We start from the raw sequence: 20,233 nt of genomic DNA, 5'->3' as shown, positions 1-20,233 counted from the left end.
CCCTCACCCCAGTGGACTTACACTAACTCCTTCTAGCCATTTTTGGATAGACTAAGGGGGTATTATTATTATTATTATTATTAAAAATTTCTGCCTCCTCCCATCCCCCCATTTCCCTCCCCCTCCCCCTCCAGTTCTAAGAGAAGTCAGGGTGCCCTGCCCTGTGGGAAGTCCAAGGTCCTTCCCCCTCCATCCAGATCTAGGAAGGTGAGCATCCAAACAGACTAGGCTCCCAAAAAGCCAGTACATGCAGTAGGATCAAAATGCAGTGCCATTATCATTGGCTTCTCAGTCCGCCCTCATTGTCAGCCACATTCAGAGAGTTTGGTTTGGTCACATGCTCGTTCATTCCCAGTCCAGCTGGCCTTGGTGAGCTCCCAATAGATCAGTCACACCGTCTCCGTGGGTGGACGCATCACTCGCGGTCCTGACTATCTTAAAATATATATGGATATACACATGTATGTATGTGTGTCTGTGTATATATATGTACACACACACACACACACACACACCCATATACATTCAGATATTTTTTGCCTAAGCTTCTCAAGTAGTCATTCACTTTTGGCAGAGCTCTGTAGCACACGCAGGTCTCAAAACTGATTTTCTTACCTCAGGCTCTTACCAATTGGAAGTTTAGGGATGGCTCTGTATGAAACTGATAACTTCCCTCTCTTTCCGTTACTTAAGTTCCAGGAATCACCCCCTTGGCTTTTGCCTTCTCCCCCTCCTATTGGAAAAGTGGATATTGTATCAGCCCAACTAAAGGATGGAAACCAAAGTCAGCCTGTGGCCAGCTCTGTAGACAGTTCAAGGGTCAATTCATCGTCGTCGTCCAAGGTTTGTACGAATGTGTGCTGGTTTAAAAATAGTTCTTATGAAGCTTTGGATAATACAATATATATATTTTGTGGAGTTTCATATTAAACATATTAGCCCTACTTTACCAGTTCTAGAAGGCACAAGTTTGTGCTTTTATAGCATTGGTTTGATTGCCATGGGTATGGTCTGCACTCCCTAAGACAGCCACTTGCAGTCATGTAAGGAGACTAAGTAGATTCTGAATATGAGAAATGTGAAAGCATTTCTTTTTTTTCTATTTTTATTTTATTTTAAAAAAAACTATCTTTTTTCATTTTACATACCAATCCCAGTTCCCACTCCCTCCCCTCCTCCCATTCCCTTCACCTTCTCCCCTACTCCATCCCCCATTTACTCCTCAGAGAGGGTAAGGCACATTGCTTTGAGGAAGGATCAAGGTCCTCCCTAGTATATCTAGGTAAGCAAGATATCCCTCCAAAGAGAATGGGTTTCAAAAAGACAGTACAGGCAGCAGGGATAAATCCTGGTCCCATTGCCACTGGCCCCACAGTCTGCCCCCATATAACTGTCACCCACATTCCCAGGGCCTAGTTTGGTCCTATGCTGGTTCTTTCCATGTCTGACCAGGTCAGCTGTCTTAGTGAGTGTCCCCATCATGGTCTTGACCTCTTTGCTCATATTCTCACTCCTCCCACTCTTCAACTGGACTTTGGGAGTTCAGCCCAGTGCTCTGCTGCAGGTCTCTGCCTCTGTTTTCATCAGTTTCTGGATGAAGGCTCTATGGTGACATTTAAGATAGTCATCAATCTGACTACGGGGCAAGGCCAGTTCAACCACCCTCTCCACTATTGCTTAGGGTCTTAGTTGGGGCCATCCTTGTGAAGTCCTGGGAATTTCTCTAGTGCCAGATTTCTTGCTAGCCCCATAATGGCTCCCTCAGTCAAGATATCTCTTTCCTTGCTCTCTGTCTCTGTCCTTTCCCATCTTGACCATCCCATTTCCTCAGGTTCTCCCCACCTTCTGCCCTCCCTTCTCCCTCTACCCCCATGCTCCCAATTTTCTCAGGAGATCTTAACAAAAGTATTTCTTACTTGTCCACAAATGAGCATCTTTCCGAAGCCAGGGCTGTGATCATTCTTTTCTAGGGTTACTCTTGTGTGGACTAAACCTCCACACACAAAGTGCTTTCTCTGCTCCTTGAGAGACCAGTGGGAGGCCTTTGGCACAGTTGCATGATGTGTCCTGCATTGGTGATAGAAAACTGAGTAGAAGCAGAAATAACTCCATGACTTTCTTTCAAAGGATCGACCGCTATCAGCCAGAGAGAGGCGGCGACTAAAGCAGTCACGGGAAGATGCACTCCCCTCAGGTGAAGCTGAAGTCTTTATCTGGTTGGTTGTTGATGGCTGCCCAGAAGAATTGGCTCTGGTTGTTAGGTGTACAAACCTGAAAGCAGCAATGACCATCTGGGAGTGATTTTGTAGAGTTCTTAAAATTTCTTAGCTAAACCTTATAAAATATTGTAGAGTACTGACTCTTGACCATGTGTCTGAGAAAGAGGACTGGAAGGAGAGCAGGGAGTGGAGAGATGCTCAACAGTTAAGAGGATGTGATGCTCTTGCACAAGACTCAGGTTCAGACCTGACTTTGACTCCAGTTCCAGGGGGTCCAACACTCACCCTCTTGTAGTAATAGGAGCAGCGGGCTGTGTCCCCGCACCCAGCCGCCCACACGGCTAGCTTTACCCGAAATAATTACACGGAAACTGTATTCTTTTAAACACTGCTTGGCCCATTCTCTTCTAGGCTAATTCTCACATATTAATTTAGCCCATTTCTAATCATCTGTGTGTAGCACCCCAAGGTGTGCTTACCGGGAAGATTCTAGCCTACGTCCATCTTGGGTCGGAGCTTCATTGCGCGTGCCTCAGAGAGCAGAGCTATCGCGTGTCTGCCCGGAGCGGAGCATGGCGTCTCTCTGAGGCGTCTTACCTCACTTCCTCTTCCTCCCAGCATTCTGTTCTGTTTACTCCACCCACCTATGTTCTAAGCTATGAGCCCAAGCAGTTTGTTTATTACTTAACCAATGAAATCAACAGATTGACATATGACACTCCCACATCACCCTCTTCCGACCTCCATGTGCACCAAGCACACATGTAGTGCACACACGCATGTGGGCAGGACACTCATACACATAGCATAGAAATTTAAAATCTCAAAATCTTAAACAAGTAAATAAATTTTAAAAAGACAAAGAAAGCCAGAGGATTTTGAACTATGACATCTCAGGCTGGAAATCAGGTGAATATTTAACTTATTTTTCCCATCCAGACCCTGATGGTCAGAGAGCCACACCTGGCTAAGAAATGTAGGGGTTTTGGTTTCTTTGTTTATTTTTTGAGGCAGGATCTCAGTATGTAAGCCTTGGCTGGCCTGGAACTTACTATGTAGACTAGGCTGGTCTTGAAAACCGAGATCCATCTGCCACTGCCTCCTGAGTGCTAGATTAAAGGTGCATGCTGCGACTCTGTGGATAATTCTATTCTTTTTTTTTTTTTTGGTTTTTTCGAGACAGGGTTTCCCTGTGTAACAGTCCTAGCTGTCCTGGGACTAGAATTCTATTCTTAAAACTATTTTTAGATTTATTTTATGTATATGAATGTTTTACTTGCATGTAAGCCACATGTATGCCTAGTGCCCATAGAAGTCAGAAGTCATTGGCTTACCTGAAACTGGAGTTATGTGTGGTTGTGAGCCACTGTGTGTGTGCTAGGAATAGAACTCAAGTCTCCTGCAAGATCATCAAGTGCTCTTAATTGCTGAGCCATCTCTCCAGCCCCTCTGTGGGTCCTTCTTACTGCCATCATCTAAAAGTTGTGTTACCGGCTTTCCTTTATTAAAGGTGACCCTGTCTCCACGTTACGGTAAATGTGTAAAGGGTAGTATCTTGTTTCATATCTGTAATCATCCCCAAAGGGGGAGGTAGTGTTACCCTGTGTTTCCACAGGGTTAAGTAACTTGCCCAAGCTTCAAAGCTGACAAAAAACAAACAAACAAACAAAAAAAAACCAGAACTAAATTTAGACCGAAGTGGCAGACCCCAGAATGATGAATATGCTGTCTGGATTGCTCTGGCTGACTCCTCCTATGGCATCCTCTGTACTCAGTACACCACAAACAGCTACTGGGGGGTTCATATTTTCAGGCCCTTCAGTCCGGAGAACTCACAGTGCAGCGGAGCCAGTGAAACCACAAGAAGACGACCAGCCTACCCCTGCCCGACGATTCTCTTCTGACTGCAGCATCCCTCAGGTGCATCCCACAGTCCTGAGTGTCTGTTCCTGGGAACCCTAATACCGTAAACTTCAAAGATGTCAGCATCATTTCTTTGGGGCATTGCTGACCAAGCTATTTCTTTTTGGAGACAGGGTCTCAGGTTCCAAGGCTGACCCGGAACTTACTGTGTAGCTGAGGGTGACCTCCAGATCCTCCTGTCTCCGTGTTCTAGGTGTTGAGAATGCAGGCATACACTATTAAAATCTTGCTGCGTAGCCCAGGATGATATTGAACTCTTAGTTCTCCTGTCTCAGTCTCTGTCTTAATGTTCTGTTGCTAGGAAGAGACACCATGACTATGGCAGCTCTTACAACGAAAAGCGTTTAGTTAGAGCTTGCTTACAGTTTCAGAGTCTTTGCCCATTGTCGTCATGGTAGGGAGCATGGTGGCACACAGGCGGTCTTGGTGCTGGAGGAGCCGAGAGTTCCACATCTGGATCCGCAGGTAGCAGGAAGAAAGCAAAACCCTGGGCCTGGCCCACACCCAAAGCCCACACCCAATGACACACTTCCTTCAACGAGGCCACACCTACTCCAACAAGACCACCTCTGATAGTGCCACTCCCTGGAGACCAAGCATTCAAATCTGTGGGGGCCATTCTTATTCCAGCCACCTGTGTGCCGATTTCTGGGATTAAAGAAAGGTGTGTGCCACCATGCCTAGTTGTCTTTTTGACTTTTGATTAAGGAAGGGACTCATGGCGGGGGTGGGGGGGTGCCATACACCTTTAAATCTCAGCACTTGGGAGGCAGAAGCAGGTGGATCTCTATGAGTTCAAGGCCAGCCTGTCTATAAGTGTGAGTTCCAGGATAGCCAAGGTTACACAGAGAAGCCCTGTCTTAAAAAATCAAAAAACACCAAACCAAACCCCCCCAAAACAAGCAAACAAACCAAAAATGGAACTCAAATAGTAATTAAAAGGATTATGCTTAACTTGTTGAGGGTACACATTTTTAAAATATGTATGAGTGTTTTGCCTTTATGTGTGTCTGTTCACTACATGCATGCCTGGTGCCCATGGAGGCCAGAAGATCCCCTAGAACCTGAGTTACAGATGGTGGTGAGCCATCATGTGGGTGCTGGGGAATGGCTCCAGTGCTCTTAATGGCTAAGCGACCTCTGCGGTCCCAGGACTATATATTTTCCAGGCATTCTTGCTAACAGTTGGAAGCTTGGTTAGAATCCTTTCTTAGGGAGTCATCTTGTTCTCTCTCTCTCTCTCTCTCTCTCTCTCTCTCTCTCTTTGATATTGAGGATTGAACCTGGGGCCTCACACGTGGTAGGCCAATATAGTACCAATAAGGTATATTCCCTAGACCATTTTTCTACTTTTATTTCAAGACGGGGTCTTACAATCTCACTGATTGTTCTTATATTCACTGTGTAGCCTAGGCGGTTCTGAAACTCACTCTGTAGACCAGGCTGACTTGAATTTAGATTCACCTGCCTCTGACTCCTGAGTACTGGGATTAAAGATGTGCACCACCACTGCCTGGTGTTCATTGAATAAATTGACTTCAAGTCTTCTATCAGTTTCTCATTAATTGCATGCAAGGTATATTGTGTCTAGTTATTGCACTTAAATATTTGGAGTATTGCATTCTGGTTTTATTGTTCTTTCCAATTACTAACAGGAAAAGAGACTGACACATGGTCTGTCTGAGGATGAGTTAAGTTCCTCTACAAGCTCAACTGACAAATCAGATGGAGATTCCAGGGAGGGGTAAGTTCTTGGTTTTCTGTCTCAGTTCTATTTGAACTGAGTCTAAAAAGTATTCCTATCTATGGTACTCATAACATTACAAATAGTGGCACATGCTGGAGCTTAAAATACATCTGAGAGGAGCTAGAGAGATGGCTTGGTGGTTAAGAAGGCTGGCTTTTCTTCCAGAGAACCTGGGTTCACTTTCTAGCACCCACAAGACACCTCACAACCATCTGTAACTCCAGTTCCAAGGGATCCAACATCATCTTCTTGTTTCCACGAGCACTGCTTGCATGGTGTATATATATGCAAGAAAGACACCTGCACACATCAAATAATTTTGTTTTGTTTTTTTGAGACAGGGTTTTCCGTGTAACAACCCTAGCTGTAATGGTCTGCCCTGTCCGTTTAAGAGACAAGCCATGCCCACTCCCTCCCAAAACTGATCTTCAGCTTCCAGCCTGAGTCCCTTCCTTTCCTTTCCCTCCCTCCCTCTCTCCCCCCTCTCTTTCCTTCCCTCTCTCCTTCTCTCCCCCCTCTGCCTCTCTCTCTGCTCTTCCCTCTTCTCCCCTTCCCTTCCATAACCCACTAAATAAATATCCAACTGCACTCTGCATGGTGTGCCTATCCATCTCGCTCTCTCACCCGCCATGAGGCTTCCTGCCTAGGACCCGGCTGCCTTCATGGCCTGCATGGTCTTGGGACCTGCTGCCAACTGCCTGCTGCCACTCGGGGACCTGCAGCATTTTACTTAAACCATTACACTAGCTTTCCTGGAACTAGCTGTGTAGACCAGGCTGGCCTCAAACTCACAGAGATCCATTTGCCTCTGCTTCCCAAATTCTGGGATTAAAGGCATGCACCACCTCTGCCTGGCCATAGATTTTTAAAAAAATTTAAAATGTATCTATCTTCCATGAAAATAATGTAATTTTCATTCAGAGTTCATTCAGTTTTGCTTATCTGTTTTGCTTATTTGTTTTTGGTTTGGTTATCTTGCAACAAGGTTTCCTTCCTGTCCTGGAACTTGCTCTGTGGAACAGGCTGGCATTGAACTCACAGAGATCTCCATGCTTCTGCCTCCTGAGTGCCGAGATTAAAGGCAAGCACACTGCCCCCTTCCACACACACCCTGGCTTCAGTCAGAGTTCTTATAGAGCATGTTCTCTGTAATCTGTGGTAGTTATCAGTGTTGACTGTCTTTTCCTTAGAGCTTTTGTGACACACACATACTCTTGCCTTTTCTGGAATCCTAAATACATGAGTATTAGACTGCTTATAGATGTACACATATCTGTGATGCTCTGATTGTTCTACATTTTTTCTTCATTCTGTTTTTCATAAATTCTATTGCTACAAAGATTTGAGCTCACTTGCCTGTCTTGTGTCTAGTCCATTAGCCCCGTCTAGGACCTTGTGGTTTTGTCTCTTGAGTTTAACATCGGCCTGTTGAATGTCTCCCATGCTGTTCCCTTGGCATGCTCGTGCTTTTCTCTTTATAGCCATATGAGATATATTTATAATAACTAATGTCTTCATCTACTCATTCTGTTACTTGTATCACTTCTGGGTTTGTTTCCATAAATTTCATTCCCCCTCTTAACAGTGGTGCTTTTTCCTGCTTCTTTTTAGTTTGGAGTGAAGTGGACCCTGTAAATTTTAGCTCTCTGAAGCTAGTATTTCTTTTTTTTTTCTTTCTTTTTTTTTTTTTTTTTTTTTGGATTTTCGAGACAGGGTTTCTCCATCGCTTTTGGTTCCTGTCCTGGAACTAGCTCTTGTAGACCAGGCTGGCCTCGAACTCACAGAGATCCACCTGCCTCTGCCTCCCGAGTGCTGGGATTAAAAGCGTGCGCCACCACCGCCCAGCTTGAAGCTAGTATTTCTGTGACTATTCTTGACACTTATTTTTGTGTAAAATTAAGTCATTTGAAAGTGGCTGGTAGAATTTATATGTAAAGTTGGGTTGTTTCTTTCTGACCCTCTACTTTCGCAGATTCCTCTCACCTTCTGCTAGCAGTGACTGTTGAACCCTGACCCTTGCTTCTACAGGTCAGAAAGCCTGGAGCTCTTTCTGTATCACGAGATGCCTTTAGTCTGCCCTTAGACTAACCCTGGACTCCTTTCCAAGGCCACCTATTGATTTTGTTCACCCTCTGTTGCCTTCCTGTAGCTGATTTTTTGTTTGTTTTTAAAATTTTTTATTTATTTATATTTTATGTATGAATGCTCTGCCTGTATACCTGTATGCCAGAAGAGGGTATCAGGTCCTATTACAGATGGTTGTGAGCCACCATGTAGGTGCTGGGAATTGAACTCAGGACCTCCAGAAGAACAGCCAGTGCTCGTAACCACTGAGCCATCTCAACAGTCCCCCTGTAGCTGATTTTTGTCTCTTACAAGATTCTAGTTGCTGTAGAAGGGTCAATCTGCGAGACAGCCAGCACAAGAGCATTTGCAAGCTGAACTCCCTAAGGGTCATTTCACATCTGTCTAGCTTTTGTTGTGAAGTCAAGTAAATATTAAGGAGCCTCTCCTTCCCCCTCCCCCCAAAGGAAAAGTCATACGAATGAAATGAGTGACTTGGTACAGCTGATGACTCAGACTCTTAAGCTGGATTCTAAAGAGAGCTGTGAAGATCTCCCGGTGCTAAACCCAGTGCCAGAATTCAGACTTCATGGGAAGTATCGTGACACGCTGGTACTTCACGGCAAAGTTGCAGAAGATGCGGAGCTTCACTGCAAAGAGCTGCCTTCAGGTGACTAGTTTATTTTTGTTTTGCTTTGTTTTGTTTTCGAGACAGGGTTTTTCTGTGTAACACTCCTGGCTGTCCTGGAACTCACTCTGTAGACCAGGCTGGCCTCAAACTCACAGAGATCCACCTGCCTCTGCATTTGAGTGCTGGGATTAAAGGTGTGCACTACCACTGTCCAGCTCAAAAATGAATTTTTTAAAAACTAAAATATAGGGGCTGGAGAGATGGCTCAGCAGTTTAGAGCACTGGCTGCTCTTCCAGGGGACCTGGATTCAATTCCTAGCAACCACTTGGCTGTTGATAGGGATTCCAGTCCCAGGGGTTCTAAGGCCCTCTCCTTGGCTCTGTGGGCACTGCATACATGGTGCAGAGACATACATTCAGGCAAACACCCATACACATAAAATAAATATAAGGTTTTTTTAGAAACTGTTGGACCAGGAAGTCCAACTACCAGGAAGAGTTGCCCCTAGAGACCATCTCTCACACCACAGTTGATGTAAAAGCATGAGGATTTTATTAATTCTGTTGTGACAGGGTCTTTCAGCATTCGAGAAGCCAGAAAAACCTCGAATGGCTGGTCCAGGCTACTTTTAAAACAAAATGCCACAGAAACAAGGGGGAGTCTGGGGGTTGTTCTTTAACTATTATGATTGGCTTATTCAAAGGGCTATTGCCAATAATTGGCTGGAGAGCGGTTGCCAGATCAGATGAAGTAAGATGAAGCATTTGAGGGTTACTTTGACCCTTTCCCAGGGACTGAGTCAAACATCAGGAACTGAGTCAACACCTAAGGGTTATCTTGCCCCTATTCCAATAACTGAGTTCTATTTGGAGAACACTCACAAGGACTCAGGGAGATGGAAAGTTCCCAGCATTTCAGTACGTGCATGTGTAGTTGTTAGGTCCTTGGTTCCCAGGGGAGGGGGAGCACTGCTGCTGAGAGGCCTCAGCTTAAAGTTCAACAAAACTAAAGTATATAAATAAGCTAGACAAGGTTGCTCATGCCTACGATGACTGTGTTTAGCAGGCCAAGGCAGGAGTATCACTTAGAATTTGCAGCCTGCCTGGGTGACAGACTTAAGACTCTGACTCAAACGAAAAAAAAAAAAAAATAACATGATATAACCTAACCGGGCAGTGGTGGTGCATGCCTTTAATGCCAGCACTCAGGAGGCAGGCGGATCACTGTAAATCTGAGGCCCTAGTTTATAGAGTGAGCTCCAGACAGCCAGGGCTACTCAAAGAAACCCTATCTGGAAGAAACAAAACAAACAAACATGATAATAAAATAGACATGGTGAGGAAGTGAATACAAGTCTATCTGAAGTGAGGAAGGCGGCCAGTGACTGGAAGGGAGGCTTGCAGAGCTCTAGGAGGTAATTATGATCAAAGTGTAGTAATATATACAGATGTCATAATGAAACAGTATTGTATGTCAACCAACAAATTTTAAAAATAGCTGGGCAGTGGTCGCACATGCCTTTAATCCCAGCAGGTAGGTCTCTGTGAGTTCAAGGCCAGCCTGGTCTACAAGAGCTAGTTCCAGGACAGGCTCCAAAGCTACAGAGAAACCCTGTCTTGAAAAACCAAAAATGAATAAATAATAAAATAAAACAAACACAAAAAAGTATATTATTTATTTTTTGATACTTTGGGTTATTTCTTTTGTTTTTTTTGTTGTTGTTTTTGTTGTTTTGTTTTGGAAATATGGTCTCTCTATATGGCTCCAGCTGTCCTGGAGTTTATTATGTAGTCCAGACTGGCTTTAACTCTATGATCTTCCTGCCTCTGCCTCCTGATAGCTGGGATTGAAAGCATGTGTCTCCATGCCCAGCTCAGAAAAAGGTATATAATGGAGTCATTAAGCCAAATTCTTATTGATGTGAAAATAATTGCAACAGGATTTTTAGAGACTGTATTGTTCTTGCTGTGGTGGTATTTTAGAGATTGTATTGTTTTTGCTGTAGTGTATTTATGTTCCCTGTTTTTGTTGCTGCACATTTAGCTGTCATACCAGGTTCTGAGAAGATCAGGAGAATAGTTGAAGTCTTGAGAGCTGATGTAATCCAGGGTCTGGGGATTCAGCTTCTAGAGCAGGTGTATGACCTTTTGGAGGAGGAGGAAGATGAATTGGAGAGAGAGGTAAGGGGGTTAAGCTGTGTCAAGCTGCTTGCATTATAGAATTTTAAATGTAGTTTATGTACCATGCATCTTGCCTATTTGAAGTGTATATTTCAGTAGTTTTCCATGTTGGGTCATCACAAGTAGTGTTTGAACATTTTCACTGTTCCCCACAGAAACCTTAAGCTACTAGTAATGTCCCCCATTGTCTTCTGAGTCCCCACCTACCCCTAAGCAAAGAACAAATGGTTCTCTCTGCAGATATTTGCATATATTTCCTATTCTGAACAATTTGTATAAGTGGAATCTCATACAAGTGATCCTTGTGTTTTGCTTCTCTCCATGTAATATTTTGAAGAGTTTTCCATGTTATAACATGTACCAATACTTCAGTCTTTTTCATGGCCAAACATATTACCCTGGGAGTTTTGTTTATTCATCAGTTGATGGATATTTGTGTGGTTTCCATTGTTTTTAACTCCTCTGAACACTCATGGGCGAGTTTTTGTGAGGCTCCACTCTTCTTGGATTTATGAATTTCCTTTAGGAGTAAAATTTTTTGATCATACAATAGCTATATTGAAATGTTAAAGCAATTTCCAGAATGTTTCCTAAAGTAACTACACCATTTTATATTCTCACTAGCTGTATATAAGGTAAGACTCTGCTTATCCATACCCTTGGCAATTCTTGTTATTGTCTGCTTAGTTATAGCCATTCATTGGATATAAAATGATATTCATTATGTTTGGTTTATATTTCCCTAATGACTAATGATGTTGTATATATTTTCATATACTCCTAACAATTTGCTTTTTTTTTGAGAAATGTTTATTTCAAACTTGGGCTATTAACCTTTAGTGGGCTGGAGAAGCCAGGAAGTGGTGGCACATGCCTTTAATCTCAGCACTCAGGAGGCAGAGGCAGGTGGATCTCTGTGAGTTTGGGGCCAACCTGGTCTATAAGAGCAAGTTCCAGAAAAAAAAAAAGAGCAAGTTCCAGGACAGGCTCCAAAGCTACAGAGAAACCTGGTCTCAAAAAACCAAAAAAACAAAACTAAAAACCTTTAGGGGGATGGAGAAATGGCTCAGCAGTTAAGAGCACTGCCTGCTCTTCCAAAGGTCCTGAGTTCAATTCCCAGCAATTACATGGTGGCTCACAGCCATCTGTAATAAGATCTGGTGCCCTCTAGAGGAAGAGACCTGTAGGTCATCCTCATCAACTTAGACCATGAAACCCAGTATGGACAAGTTCAAACAGGACCGCCATATACAGGCTGCCCATGCATGCTTCAGCATTGCCAGGGTATAAATATCATTTTTTTTATTAACCTTTAAATTGTCCAATTTTTATATATTCTGGATACAAGTCTCTCATCAGATGTAAGATTTGTAAATGTTTCTCCTAATATCTGGCAATGTTTGATTCAATTCTTATACTACGAGCCTATACAGATTTTCTGATTCTTTGTGAGTCAGTTTGATAGGTTGTTTATTTAGGACTTTCTCAGTTTCAACTAGTTTATGCAGTCGGTTGCCATATAATCATTTATAGTTTTTACAATATTTTATTTGTATAGAATTGAAAGTAATAGTTCCATTTTAATTTCTAATTTTCATGTTCTGAATCTTCTCTCTTGCTTAATCTGTTTAAAACTTTGTAAACTTTTAGTAGCACATAATTATAGTATCAAGTTCTCAGAAGGCTGTGGCAGAAGAGGAGGGCACTCAATTCCCAGTGTTTCAAACCAACTGGGAGATACAGAGATCTGTCTGAGAGACAGGATGAGTGGGCAGGGGTTGTCGAGGTATTTGGCTGGAGGAGAAGAGGACTGAGGTAGTCGTCTCTGGTTTTCTTGGGATGCTGTGCCATGTGTCTGGGACAAGTTGATTGAAGCCCCATTTTTTTTAGTGTGGCTGGACCCACAGTTGAATCCCTGTCCAACAGGCTCTGCTAGGCAGAGAGGAGCTCTTGCTTCTCTGCTGAACTCTCCTGAATTTTAGCTTCAGTTTCGCAGTAGGATGACAGACATGGTGATGTCCGCTTCTCTCAGAAAGATCACCTTTCACCTGGCAGCAAGGAGGCCTATGTGAAGGTTTAATGGCTATTGACTGATTCACATACTAAGACTCATTGTTCCTACCAAATTTTGTTAGATGTTCTTTTTAAAGCTATTTTTATTGAGCTGTGACTGTTTTATATGTATAGCTGTTTCACCTGCATGTATGTAGATAGACCTGCTGCCCTTGGAGACTGGAAGAGGACATTGGATCCCCTGGAACTGGAATTACAAATGGTTGTGTGTTGACTGGGAATTAAACCCAGGTCCTCTGGAAAAGCAGCTCTTAACTACTGAACCAATTTCCAGCCCTTATTAAATATTCTTGGATGAATTTTTTTAAATAAATCCTTTAAATTTTTTTGTTTGTTCTTTAAAAAAATTGAGAGCCAGGCAGTAGAGGCACAACCTTTAATCTTCGCACTCAGGAGTCCAAGGCAAACAGATCTGTGTGTGAGTTCAAGGCCAGCCTGGTTTACAGAGCTAGTTCCAGGACAGCCAGGGCCACACAAAGAAACCCTATGTTAAAAAAAAAATTTAGATTTCATTTTTATGTGTATGAATGTTCTGTTTGCATGTTTGTCTGTGGGTCGTGTTCATGCCTAGTGCCCATCAAGGTCAGAAGAGGTATTTGGTCCCCAGGGCTGGATTTATTTAGGGACAGTCGTGAGCTACCATGTGGTGCCTAAAACTGAACACAGGTTCTCTGCAGGGACGAGTGCTCCTAACTGCGGAGTCACCTCTCCAGCCCCATCTTTATAAAAATTACATTAATTTAATGTGTGTGCATGTGAGAATACATATGCATGCATGTGCATACATACATGCACACATACCGTGGCAAACATGGAGAGTAAAGGACAATTCTTGAGAGTTGGCTCTCCTTGCACTCTGTGGTTTGTGGGGATTGAATGCAATATAAAGAGTCATCAGGCTTCAGTGGCAAGTGTCTTTACCCACTGAGTCACCTAACCAACCCTTGAATAAATATTCCATCATTCATTCTATGCTTATTCTCCAGCCCCCACATTGTCATTTTTCAGTTGACCACGTGTTCGATAAAATAGCACTTGAAACCAGGTAGTGGTGTCGCACGCCTTTAGTCCCAGCACTCAGGAGGCAGAGGTGGTCATATCTCTGAGTTCAAGGCCAGCCTGGTCTACAGAGCAAGTTCTCAGTCAGCCAGGGCTACACAGAGAAACCCTGTCTCAAAAAAATAAAATAACACTTGGTTTTGTTTTTCTGTTTTCTTGTCTCTTTTTCTGTTTTAGACAGGGTCCCATGTAGCCTAGGCTGACCTCAGATTTGCTGTGTATCTGGAGATGACTTTGAACTTCTGATACTCTGGCTTCCCCACCCCAAGCACTGTGATTATAGGCATCTGCTGCCAAACCCAGCGTGTGCAGTGCTGGAGACCAAGCCCAGTGCTTCTGTATGTGAGGCAAACATCCCAGCCACCATGTGTCTCTATTTTCTCATGAATAGTTTCACATTCTGGTTTTTAATGAGACACCTTTGTAACATAAAGTGGCCTCCCAATGCTGCTGTGATAGACTTGTGTTCTTAGCTAGGTTATCTTTTTTTTCTTTTTTTAATGGGAGGGTCTCATGTTGCCTAAAATGGTTTCAGATTCACTATGTAGGCTGGCCTTGAGTGCTTAATCCTCCTGCCTCCATCTCCAAGTCGTGTATTTTTACCAGAATACCATCAAAGTGACATTGTATCATCAGTGAATTATATCAGAATATGTATCACACCCATTCAGCATCTTAGGTGTTATTCTAAATTTAAGCGTCCATTTCAACAGATATTGTATGCCATACCTTGTTGGGTTATTTGTAAGCCTCACTCTTTTCTATTTCGGACCTCACAAAGTTACTTAGCCTGGCTTCAACTCACTCAGGCAGGCCTGGAACTTGAGTAGATGGGATTCCGGTCTGGACTGTAAGTTGTGAAATTTTACGTAGATGGTTCAGCGGGAAAAAGCTGTTGTCACATAAAAGTGGAAGCAGAGGGCCAGGGCCACAAAACTGCCTCTGACCTCCACATGTGCACAGCATGTCTGAACTCACACAACTGGACACAGGCCATACACACGCATACATACACAATGGTTTTATGCAAACAGAACTAGTAGTATTTCCCATATGGTTTTCTCCTGGTATCATTGGAAGTAAGACAGCAAATTCAGGAGAGGAGAGAAGATGAAGCAGTTTTCAAGTACAGTTCAGCAGAAAAGGCAGAAGTGGCCAGTGTGCTGATTGGCACAAGACAGTGCTTTTTAAAGTTCCCCAAACCAAGAAATCCCCATCCATTTTTTGCCCCCATCCCAAATTCTCCACCGTATTGGTTTAGCTTACCTAACGAATAATCTGGGGCTTGAAGACTGCCCCTTTTTTGATGATGGACTATGTGTAACCAACTGCCTACAACTTCCCACCAGTTCTGTTCTGTGACAAGCAGGTGTCCCTCCTGCTCATCTACAATGGTGACTGCTAAGGTACCTCCTACTGAGGTGGACCTGTTATTACAGTGTGATGCTTAGGAAAACTTTTGTTTGAAGATGACAGGAATTATTTTTCTGTTATGTACTGATTTTCTTATGTTTCTCAACTAGGCACGATTACGGGAGCACATGGGCGACAAGTATACAACTTACAGTGTGAAAGCTCGCCAGTTGAAGTTTTTTGAAGAAAATGTGAATTTTTGAGATTTGTTTTAATGTGCTGCCAGAACTAAAGACTATTTTCAAAGGTTTTTCATCTAAACAACAACAACAGGCGTTTCAGTTATTCAGAGGCTACTCACTCACTGTCTTCAGTGTCTCTTTGGGGCTTCTTACTATGAAACATGAGATGGAGTAGACTCATGTGAAACAAGTTCAGAGGAAAAAACAAACGGGATATCATTGGATTTTTATGGAGAAAATGTTATATTTGTTTGTTACTATTTACTGAGCCTTAAGCCAACATTATACCTAGTTTATTTTTTTAAGATATTAACTAGCTTGAAATGGGGCCAGAAAACATTGGATTATATTGTACTACAGTCAGAAAAAACAACTGACATCTCGTAATATGTGGTGTTGTTTATAACCTTAGAGAGTAGTGATGTTTATTCTCTAATGTCAACTTAGTATACTATTCTGGGAATAGATGTAAAGAACATGAAGTTCTATGTTGCATTTGAACAACTTTTTTTGCACATAAATGAACTTTTATAATATTTTCATTTAATCTGAATCTTAGTGAGGTTCAGTCTTTAGACTCTTAGGACGCTTGTGCCATCTAAAGTATAGATTTGTGACTCATTTCTTTTTTTTATCAGCAAAAACATCTCTTAAATGTGAATTCCTTTTCAACTAAGCAGTGTCCAAAGAAAGCCCAGGTCCTTAGATTCTATTGGATGCAGGCAATGTTTTTCTTTATGTATAATAAAGTGTCAGTTGAGTTTCTAGGTTTGTTTTTTGTTTTGCTTTGTTTTGTTTTTCGAGACAGGGTTTCTCTGTGGCTTTGGAGCCTGGCCTGAAACTAGCTCTTGTAGACCAGGCTGGCCTCAAACTCCCAGAGATCCTCCTGCCTCTGCCTCCTGAGTGCTGGGATTAAAGGTGTGTGCCATGACCACCCGGCTGAGTTTCTATATTTTAAATGTGTAACTGTACAGCTGGATGCAGTGGTGCACACTTAAATCCTAGCATTTGAGAAACATAGGAAGGTGGGTCATGAGTTCAGGCTAGGCTGGATGACTAAGTTCAAAGCCAGCTCATACTAGAGACCCTCATCGCAAAAATAAAAGTCATAATTGTATATCACATGTTATGTTAGTTACTTAATAAGTAATGTTCATGTAGAAAGATTTTTATAAATAAAATACAAGTGTTTGGTAAATTTTCAGTGTTTAAGATTAATTTTATGAGTGTGTGTCTGTGTGTGCGTGTACATATGTGTGACATATGTGTGTGCAGCTGCCTCAGGAGGCCAGAAGAGGATGTTGGATCCCCTGGACTTGGCTTTGTAGGTAGGTTATTGTGAGCCACTTGATGTGGGTGCTGGGAACTGAACCCAGGTTTTCTACAAGAGCAGCAGGTTCTCTGAACTGCTGAGCCATCTCTTCAGCCTTATTACCATTTTATTTAAAGAACTGAAAATTACTCCAAATGTTGTTTGTCTGTTTCCTCAGACAAGGTCTCAACTGTGTAGCTCTGGCTGTCCTGGAACTTGCTATGTAGACCAGGCTGGACTCAAACTCACAAGAGATCCACCTGCTTCTGAGTGCTGGTTTTAAAGGCGTGCACCACTGGCTCCAAATGTTTTGTTTGTAAGGGAAAAAGATTGTTTGCTTTGAGAATTACACTGTAGCAGGAATAATAAAAACCTACAGATATTGGGGTTTAACCTAACGATCAGAAAAGCAAAGCAGCCAACCATCAGAGAGACCTTATACTTCTAACCAAATTTTCACGCCGAAAGGGCGAGATCCTGTCTCTACAGAGCTTCAGATTCCACAATCAGTAAGCTCCTGTCTCTTTCCCTTTATATTCCTTTCTCTGCCCAGCCATATCACTCCTGTCTCCACCTCCCTGGCACTGGGATTAAAAGTGTGTGATTCTCAAACACTGGGATTAATGATTAGGTGCTAAGAATTGAATCTGATGCTCTTAGCTGAAACCATGTCTTTAACCCCTAATTCTTATCTTTTTCACCATTTAACCTCATTTCTGCCTTTGACTAGCTATCTTCCTGTTTTCATCCTTTTTATTTTAAGACCATAAAGTAACTTTTTTTTTTCCTATGTACATTGGCCTTTTGCCAATGTATGTCTGAGAGTGTTGGATCCCCTGGTATTGGAGTTAAGAGTTGTGAGCTGCCGTGTAGCTGCTGGGAATTGAACCCGGGTCCTCTGGAAGAGCAGCCTGTGCTCTTAACTGAGCATCGCTCCAGCTCCCTTGAGTTTTAACTCTACCTGTGCAGGGAAAAAGGGACAACTGGAGCAGGAAACCAATCACTGAGCACCCAACTCTGAACCCAGAGCCAGTGAAAGAAACACACACTGGATTTGAGACCTGAGCCAGGGAAAGAAACATCTTCATCCCTGAACCAGGACCAAAGAAACGTGCCCTGGCTCTGAAACTAGTGTCAGAGAAACACACCTTGTCCCAAGAATCAGAGCCAGTGAAAGAATTATGCCCTGGTCCTAAAATTAGAGTCAAAGAGCTAAAAATGACCAGTGAGAGAAACGCAGTTTGGCCGTGAAGTCAGAGCCATCTCTGCCCCTGACCAGCTAAACTGACCAAACCCATCTTCTCCCTGGGAAAACTCCACCCTTAAGAAGCCCTATGTAGCCGGGCGGTGATGGCGCACGCCTTTAATCCCAGCACTCGGGAGGCAGAGGCAGGCAGATCTCTGTGAGTTCGAGGCCAGCCTGGTCTACAAGAGCTAGTTCCAGGACAGGAACCAAAAAAGCTACGGAGAAACCCTGTCTCGAAAAACCAAACAAAAAAAAAGAAAGAAAGAAAGAAAGAAGCCCTATATAAGCTTCTCTGCCGGTTCAGTTAAGAGGCCACAGTTTATCCCTCCCTGGCAGAGGCATCCAGTCTCCTGGACTCCTCCTTTTTTTCCAAATAAATCTATTTCTCAAAAGAGTCTTGGGTGATGACCTTCATTCACCGTTGGGGGACTGAGCTGAAAAACCTTGCTGAGATGCTCCCTAGGGGGCCTGAGCAAGTCAGAGCAGAACAGAACCTTGCTAGGACACTCCTTAAAGAGGGCTGAGCAAGGCTGGGCAGAAAAAAATAACTTTTTGCCAGAACGGGAGGAGATTGCTACATTTCTGCTGGGGCTTCCCCTTTTAGCAGAGTGTTAGCTCCCTTAAGGGAACAGAGCAAAACTCAGCTGTAACAGCTCTCCAGAAGAGCGGGATCTCTATATCCTGTGGGGAGACCATCCCTCACTGTACCCCAGCTTCAGGTAGCCTGGCTTTCTGATAGGACCTTTCCTCCAGGGCTGAGCTGTCCTATTGCAGGTCTAAGTATAGCCCAGCTTCCGGATAAGTCAGGATATCTCTGCAACACTACAACTGTAACACATTCCCCTATAACCTCGAAGTTTGTAGCTTTACTATTTATTACGTCTTCTGTCTTTTAAGTTTTCTTTAAAAGAATCTTTTCTGGTCAGACAATGGTGAACCATGCCTTTGATCCCAGCACTTGGCAGGCAGATAAAGACGGATCTCTGTGAATTCAAGGCCAACCTGGTCTACAAGAGCTAGTTCCAGGACAGGCTCTAAAGCTACACAGAGAAACCCAGTCTCAATAAACCAAAAAAAGAAGAAAAATCTTTTAGTCTTTTCTGAGTTTGTTAAATTAGGGTCTTTGCTGATGTTAATCTCATAATATGGGAAGTCCTGAGAAATACAACATTGCCTTTAGTAATTCTTCTATATCTGTTAATATGAGACCTTTAAGCACATTTTTCTTTTCAGTCTTTGGAAATATCAGGAGGAACGTCCAGCTGGGATGCTGGTTTCAGAGGTGCCAAAGGGCTGCTTCACTACACACTCGCATGGCTACGTTTCTCACTATTGAGACTTACTAGCCATTAGCCCTCTCCTCCAAGCCGCTTTCCCTCACTCCCAGACACACCTCAGGCTTGCTTCCTCCCTGGCCTTTTGGCTAGGTTGACCACCATTGATTGGTTTAGCTCCAGCACAATGGGATGGAGGTACTCTGGGTAGGGTTAGTTAGGCACTCAGTCCTGCCCATAGCCACCTCCCAGGCATCTGGTTAGAGTCTGATGGCTTCCTGGGGTCTCTGAGCTTGAGACCTCCTCCTCTCCAATCAATAAGAATTATTTAAAAATTAAATAAAAAGGCCGGGCGGTGGTGGCGCACGCCTTTAATCCCAGCACTCGGGAGGCAGAGGCAGGCGGATCTCTGTGAGTTCGAGACCAGCCTGGTCTACAAGAGCTAGTTCCAGGACAGGCTCCAAAACCACAGAGAAACCCTGTCTCGAAAAACCAAAAAAAAAAAAAATTAAATAAAAATTAAAAAAAAAAAACCTCTGGCCTAGGGGGTGGGAGGGCTATGAAATGGCTCTGCAGGCAAAAGGTTCTGCTGCTAAGCCTACCAACCTGAGTTCAATCCCTGGAACCCACACAGAAGTAAAGAACTGATTCCCACATCTGTCCTCTGATCTCTACATGAGGGCCCCACACAATACATATAAACAAAAAACAGTGGAAAAGAGGAAAGGGGGCTGTTGATACAGCTCAGCTAGTAAAAGCATTGGACAACCCGCGTTCCATCTCCAGAACCTAGACGGTGTAAGGAGATAACGCGCTCACACGCGTGCATGCGCGGGCACACACACACACACACATACACACACACACAAAATAAAAAGAATTTTTAAAAAAGTGAGAATTTAAAAAAAC

At 43.3% G+C, this 20,233-nt stretch overlaps 1 protein-coding gene across 2 annotated transcripts in view; it reads left to right on the top strand.

Annotated features, from left to right (window-relative positions):
• Positions 1 to 16,680, top strand: part of Nek4 (NIMA related kinase 4) — a 49,542-nt gene extending 32,862 nt beyond the window's left edge. For both annotated transcript variants that reach the window (XM_041662246.1, XM_041662245.1), the window contains exons 9-15: positions 694 to 843; positions 2,128 to 2,194; positions 4,033 to 4,139; positions 5,798 to 5,886; positions 8,421 to 8,623; positions 10,629 to 10,765; positions 15,421 to 16,680. In XM_041662246.1, coding sequence (XP_041518180.1) covers positions 694 to 843; positions 2,128 to 2,194; positions 4,033 to 4,139; positions 5,798 to 5,886; positions 8,421 to 8,623; positions 10,629 to 10,765; positions 15,421 to 15,513 — 846 coding nt within the window. In that variant the 3' untranslated portion in view covers positions 15,514 to 16,680. The remainder of the gene's footprint in view (positions 1 to 693; positions 844 to 2,127; positions 2,195 to 4,032; positions 4,140 to 5,797; positions 5,887 to 8,420; positions 8,624 to 10,628; positions 10,766 to 15,420) is intronic.
• The last annotated feature ends 3,553 nt before the right edge of the window (positions 16,681 to 20,233 follow it).

Source organism: Microtus oregoni, unplaced genomic scaffold, assembly GCF_018167655.1.
Source record: "Microtus oregoni isolate MIOR12 unplaced genomic scaffold, Mior012 000013F_ref0000133, whole genome shotgun sequence".
NCBI lineage: Eukaryota > Metazoa > Chordata > Mammalia > Rodentia > Cricetidae > Microtus > Microtus oregoni.
This window is presented reverse-complemented; position numbering and strand designations above follow the sequence as displayed.